We start from the raw sequence: 6,798 nt of genomic DNA, 5'->3' as shown, positions 1-6,798 counted from the left end.
CAAACGGTTGAAGATTCAAAAGATTTACGTATACCAGTCCAAAATGAGGAAGCATTTGAACATGGAATATCTTTTAATTGCAGGGTTTGTTAATTTGAACAATATTTAATAAGTATATACTATTAATATTGTGATTTGATTGTGAGGTACATTTCATATAGTTTATTAATATTTATTTAGTATATTGGAACAGAAGAAATTCCTCGTCCAAACAGTAGGGTTGAAATAGTTGCTGCTATGAGAAGAATACGAGTATGAATAAACATTAAGTCTGCTTTATTTAGTTATAAATATTAAGCCAGTAATTATAAACAAATAGCTCATTTTATACACCTTAAATATAACATCATATTTCTTATGTTTTTTCATGTAATGTAATTAATGTTTACTTATGTTTGTATATATTTATAAGTATAAAGCAGTCACTGAGGATTCTAATTTGCTTCAATTTTAAATATAAAGTAGTTATTCCTTACCTTAAATCCTCCATTTGTATTTTTTTAATTATTTCACCCCAAAACATATTGTTAGTATATATTTACATTCTTTTAATATTTGAATGAATATGAGTATTTAATTACAAAGCCATATGAGTTTTTGCAATAAAGTTATTTTGTAAAGAGGACTCATGACTGAAAAGTAATGAAATTATTTAGTGTTCATGCTTAGACAGCTCCTGAGAAATAAAAAACTAACCTTTAACTCCACTATCTTTTGTTCAAAGCTTCATAGAGTTTCTTTAGTTTATTTGTTTTAGCTTGAATTACCATATAAAATTTTATTCCTTTAAATAAATATTCTTCTGTTTAATTTTTAAATTACTTTAACAGTTTAATACCAAGAATTAAAAAGTTGAACGTGAATTTTATTTAAAACATTCTTCACACAAAAGAATTACTACTTTTTAATAGAACTGCTACATGTATTCGTGTAATAAGTAAACAACTGTTGATTTTTGTCTATATGGCAGTTGTAGTTGTTCTTGAAATGTTTTCTTTTAAGAACCAAGTGAATAGCCAGCCATCAAAATTTATCATTTAGCTACTGATATAAGATGTTTAAAGTAAACTCTAATATAGAGTAGAAACTACTATCTATAAATGTTGATTTAAGGTTGACTCAATCCTTTAATTTGATATTTAGTATGAACACAAGTATCGTAATATCAAGAAACGTAAGATAGTACTTGGGGTATCAGCTGATGGTGTTAAAGTTTCATTAAGAAAAAAGAAAAAAAAGAAAAAGGTAAAAATTTTTTCTTTGTAGATTAATTTTTTTCCTCATAGAATAATTTATTTTTCGTAATATCATAATTTGTTTTTTATAATGAATTATATTTCTTATAAACTAATACAATTTATCTTTAAAAAAATTTTTCATTATAAAATAAAATTTTTTCTGGTAATGTAAACACTAACATTTTTATCAAGAAGTTTTGACTTTTTCATAAATAAAAGATTATTAACTGTTTAATAAATAAGTATTACCTTTTCATTTAAGGAATTTAAGTTCTTAACAAATAAATGTATATGCTTGTAATAAACAAATAAATTTCATACAAGCAAATATTAACTTTGTTAAGAAATAGCTACTTTTGTAGTATTCTTTTTTGTTCTAACTTGAATATTTTTCTCTAAATTTTGTTTTGTTTGTTGAATAATAGAATTACAGAGAAGTATTCTGATCTGAAAGAAACTAGTTTTCTTTAGTGAAATGAGTTTCATGTTCTTATTTTTTAATGTCAAAGTAAACTCCTTCCAAACTTAAATTGAATTTTCAACTATTTGACAATTCTTATTATAAAGCATATGATTTTGGTTCTTTTTTAAGGGTAGTTTAATGTTAGAAGATAGTGGTTTATTCATTATGCATTATCCTATTAATAGGTAAGATACATTTTTTTTTTTTTGAATATTCATCTGGAAGTGGCTTATTTTTACAATTTTTTTTTTAATCTAAATTATGTTCTCCTTTTTTTTTAAGTTACAAATTTTTAGCTGCTGAAATTTATATTTATCATTTGAGTTTTTTTTTTTTTTTTGAGAAATAAAAAAGAAACTATTTTTCATTTAATTTATGTTTACTTTTTTCAAAAACTTGAATCATGTAAGATGTTAAATAAATTAGCATGTGTTCTGTTTATATGATATAAAATTCATGTTATCCTTTTGCATCTAGCTATTCCTTCAGACTGTTTTGTGTCTAGCTATTCCTTCAGATAGTTTTTGCCACCAGATCTGTTATAAAGATTTTGTTTCAAATGTTTTTTTGTTTGTTAATGTTCAGATGTTCTTTAAAGGGTATTTTATGTTTCACATGACTCCCAAGACTTAAAGATATTAAGCTACATTGCACGTAGTGAGGATGGAATTTTTAGATGCAGTGTCTTCAAAGCACTAAAAAATGTTGGTATTACATTTTATGAACTTTATTAAAATAATGATGATGGTGGAATGATGAGATGATGGTGGAAATCATGATCACAAACAGGATGTTAATGTTGCTATTTTCTATTTACTTAATATTTTAGTCTCAAGCCATGCACATAGTTCGTACGATTGGACAAGCATTTGAGGTGTGTCATAAAATCAATCTTGAACGAGAGAAAAATAAATCTACTACCACTCCTTTAGAGGAGAAGAAGAATGAAATAGGAAATGTCTTAGATGAGAAAAGTAAGTTGGTTGTTGGTCTTGTTTCTTTTACAGGACTTTATTGGAAAAAACATAAAATATAATTTTATCTTACAGATTTCATACAATGTCTTAATAAACTTGACCCATAGATCCTAATGAGACAGATATTGATGATGTAGAAGTTGGTGAAGAGAAACTAACCAGTTGCAGGGATAGTGAACACCATAATCCGATATCTAATCTTGTTACAGATATTGATACAGCTCGAGAAATGATCAACCTTCCACCGCCTCTAGTTCCTCAAGTAAGTTACATGTGGTTATGCATTATTTGTGTCTTATTCACTAGAAAAATTTATGAATATAAAAATTTAATAAATCAATGCAAATAAGATATGAAAATAAAAGAATAAAATTAACTCTTTAAAATTAAATCAAGTCTTTAAAATTAAAAAAAAGTCAATAAAATTAGGTATTTAAAGATTTAAATGTTTGAAATAACATTTTTTTATGTCAGTTTTTTTGGTTGGTATTAGGCTCCTACAGCAGCGCTTATTAATGGCGACCTCAACATGCAAACACATGGGCCATTTACTTTACAACAACTGAAGCAAGTTTATCATCATCAACTTCTGCAGCAAATGCATGAAGCAGATGCTGCAAGAAATGAGCTTTCTCGTTTAAGGAGTCAGTTGAAGGCAGAAGAAGAATGCAGGATTCAAGTTCAGGTTAGCTTAAGTAATTTTAAACTGGTTTTAAAATCAATAATATGTAATTTAGACTTTCTCCTGTATTTTATTCTTTTTGTAATTCAAGTTTACTTTTTTGATCTTTTGATTTTTAATCCTATGTCCTTGAATTTGATTTTCAGTATTTGAATTTAGTTTTTGGTTAATTTAGAATCAAGTTCATAAACTGTTATCACAAAATCGAGAACTCTCTGTTATGTTACACAAAGTTATGTCGAAACTACAAGAACAGTATTGCTCCGCTACTGATACACCTCTAGATGATGGTTGGATCCTGAATCAACTGTCGCAAAATGGATTGGACTCATCTTCCGTTTATCCAGGAACCACTGCAGGAATGGGAAGTTTTCAAATTGATTTCATTTCAGAAATATTTGATAATTCCAACGTAGGACCAAGCCCTCAACATCATTCTAATAATAGTAAATATAGATTTAATAATACAAGTGGACCGGCTCAAGAATTCGTCGTTAATGATAAAAATTGCTTAAGTGCTGCGGTTAGCAGTAATCCTTTTAAAGCACGAACAGAAGAATCTTTAAGTTCAACGCCCATTATGTTAGGTAACAACACAGATATTTTAAAGAAAAGCTCTAACGAAAGCTCTATAATATCAGCAGGAACGTGAATTTTGAATCTTTGACGTTTATTGTAGTTTTTCTTTTTATCTGTGGGTTTGAAGGTTCCTTTTTTAACATAGTATGTCAGCTTAAGATGCCTTTAAATGATTACACAGATGGCTCCAAATTAACTGTAGCTTTTTTATATACCTAATAAATTTAACCTACACGCGAAATAAAATTTCAGCAGTATATTTTTTGCTTTAGTTAGAATTTGTTTTATGACTCGGTGACACCCTAAAAGATGCGATTCTTAAGAAAGAAACGTTTTTAGTTTACAATTTAATAATCTTGAATTTTTTTTTTTTTTTTAATGAAATTATGTGAAGTATTTTTTCTTAAATTTTATGTAGTTATTGTGATTATTTTGTATTTTCTATAATATATATGTACATAGAGTTTCTTAAATGAAATAATGCGAAATATTTGTAGTATTAAAGAAATTTTCATGTATTAATAAAGTTAAAAATTTAAAATTCACTGAAAACAAACTTAATTTAAAAAAAAATTAACCAAGATGCATGTCATATATCGTAACCATCTTTAACGTAGAAAGTATGAACAAAAGATGTGAAAAAACATAAAACTCCATATCGATAAAAAAAAATAGATAAATACTGTATGAGAAGATTTAGTGAGTCATAATTTGGTCACATTTTCAAATTTCATATCACTTATAGTTTTTTTGTAATATTTTTCTAATAATAAATGAATACGAGATAGTATTTATGTTTAAGCTGATTACAAACTTTTTATTCTTAACATCATATTTCTCAGCGTAATATTACTCTATTATTATTATATTATTGCAATATTTCCACAATAACTCATCTAGCTTCTCCATCTTTGCGGTCTTTCCTACATAGTGTGAGGGCGGCGTTTTTAAAAATCAAATGTTTTATTTGTTTGTAGTATGTAGCCGTTGTGAGGCTCAGGATTTAGGGAGGTATGGGTTCTAGGGTTATGTGAAAGGTAAATGTAGAGATTGGGATCGAGGTTGTTAGTGTGGGGATAGTTTGGTTAGGAATGGGCAAGATTGTGTTTACCGTCCTCAGTATATTCCATTATACAATGTTACTCAATAAGCGTACTATTATTGTGTAATGGTTAGCACTCTTATTTATTACGTTTATAAAATACAAATAATGATCTCTTACACCATCTGTAGTGTTCGATACTTTTTTTTATCCATTACTCCTCTTTTTGTTCTTCTTTTTTCTATACGCATATCTTGTTCTTCTTTTTTCTATACGGCATTATGAATATGTAAACTAATTGAATCCTGCAAACTGGTTGTTATTTTTTTATAAAATCAGTTCCCAAATAATGTCTCGAGGTGACGACAATTTACTTACGATTGATTTGAAGTTTTTTTATTGTACAGAAAAAACATGAAACAAAACGCCAGTGAAATGGGAGAGAAAAGAAGATTTCTCTATGATCTGAACACAAAATATCCTTTGGGGCTAAGCGATCCATGTCAAACTTAATAGATAGACACCGAAAGGAACTCATTCGTTAGAAAGATTGGATATTAGTTACTTTATGCCCAGCAATAAGAACCAACAGTATCTGGGAACAAGACAAATGAAGATGTAATGAAAAGACTTTTACGTGATCCAGCAAGCATTTTAGACTTTTTGGTAATTTATGACGATCAAATATCTCGTAAGCAAATGGAGGAATTTTTAATTGCGAAAAACAGTCCAGAGAATGATTTCAATGATTTTGGTAGCAAAAACATGAAAAGAATTTTAACACATGTTTGGGGTACAGCTGAACCCACTTTCATAGGCCAAGGTTAAGAATTTAAGAAGAAAATATATATTAATCTGTAGAAAATATACCTCACCTTATACATCAGTTACATTAAACTATTTTCTAAGTAAAAATAGGAGGTCAAACACCTACTTGATTTATACACCAGTATATACAGTGTATCAGTCAAACGCACTATTGTTTTTATTTCTGATCTTAATAATTTTACACTAAAAAGTATGCATTGGCATATTGATTATCTGAACACCAGAACTCAGGGCCGCCGAGAGCCTTCAAGCCGCCCGGGACAAAACCTTTTTCGGCGCCCTTATAGATTTCGCTTCATATATATACTTAGCATAGAAGCAAAAAAATACATTATGCCTTTATAGCTACTTTAACTTTATTTCATTTTTTGCTAACTAACCACAGCATAAACAATTCCTAATTTAAATAAAATTTTCGAGCTTTTTTCGAAGCAAATTATAAATTACTTCATCACATGACAATGATTTCGCGATATCATTTTCAATAGACAACATCATAAGATTTGAAAGTCGCTCTTGTCCCATGGTGGCTCTGAAATGGTTTTTTATAATCTTAAGTTTACAAAAAGATCTTTCACCCTCTGCAACGGATATTGGCATTGTGTGAAAAATGATTAATTTCGAAAATATTCGTAAATTGCTTCGAAAATAATATATATATATATATATATATATATATATATATATATATATATATATATATATATATATATATATATATATATATATATATATATATATATATATATATATATATATATATATATATATATATAGACCTATATATTTCTACTAACTCATCTTTAAATCAGTATTTTGATTAGTAGCTTTGTAAAACCAACGTAATTCTTGGAGCGTTTGTTTATTTTTTTCACATTCTTTTACCCTTTTGGAAGCCAATCTATTTTGGGCACCAGAAAGTTTTTTACGATTCATTATTAACAGTTACTGTAAATAACCGTACGCATCAAAAAAATAGCATAAGTCAA

The 6,798-nt window shown here is 27.6% G+C and overlaps 1 protein-coding gene across 2 annotated transcripts in view; it reads left to right on the top strand.

The window, feature by feature from the left end:
* The window catches only part of LOC145181784 (carboxyl-terminal PDZ ligand of neuronal nitric oxide synthase protein-like), a 4,546-nt gene extending 99 nt beyond the window's left edge, over positions 1 to 4,447 (top strand). The window contains exons 1-9 of one of the 2 annotated variants that reach the window (XM_090071640.1): positions 1 to 84; positions 181 to 252; positions 1,144 to 1,245; positions 1,831 to 1,886; positions 2,300 to 2,405; positions 2,531 to 2,675; positions 2,786 to 2,940; positions 3,172 to 3,363; positions 3,536 to 4,447. The exon at positions 1 to 84 is cut by the window's left edge and continues 99 nt beyond it. In XM_090071640.1, the coding sequence (XP_089927766.1) occupies positions 1 to 84; positions 181 to 252; positions 1,144 to 1,245; positions 1,831 to 1,886; positions 2,300 to 2,405; positions 2,531 to 2,675; positions 2,786 to 2,940; positions 3,172 to 3,363; positions 3,536 to 4,012 (1,389 nt within the window). In that variant the 3' untranslated portion in view covers positions 4,013 to 4,447. The remainder of the gene's footprint in view (positions 85 to 180; positions 253 to 1,143; positions 1,246 to 1,830; positions 1,887 to 2,299; positions 2,406 to 2,530; positions 2,676 to 2,785; positions 2,941 to 3,171; positions 3,364 to 3,535) is intronic. The other variant, XM_090071641.1, reaches the window with a different exon arrangement.
* Positions 4,448 to 6,798: the final 2,351 nt, after the last annotated feature.

Source organism: Hydra viridissima, unplaced genomic scaffold, assembly GCF_058129835.1.
Source record: "Hydra viridissima isolate aposymbiotic clone 2 unplaced genomic scaffold, HvirCarnegie_v1 scaffold_14, whole genome shotgun sequence".
Taxonomy (NCBI): Eukaryota; Metazoa; Cnidaria; class Hydrozoa; order Anthoathecata; family Hydridae; genus Hydra; species Hydra viridissima.
The sequence above is the reverse complement of the archived record's forward strand: the minus strand, read 5'-3'. Positions and strand labels throughout refer to the sequence as shown.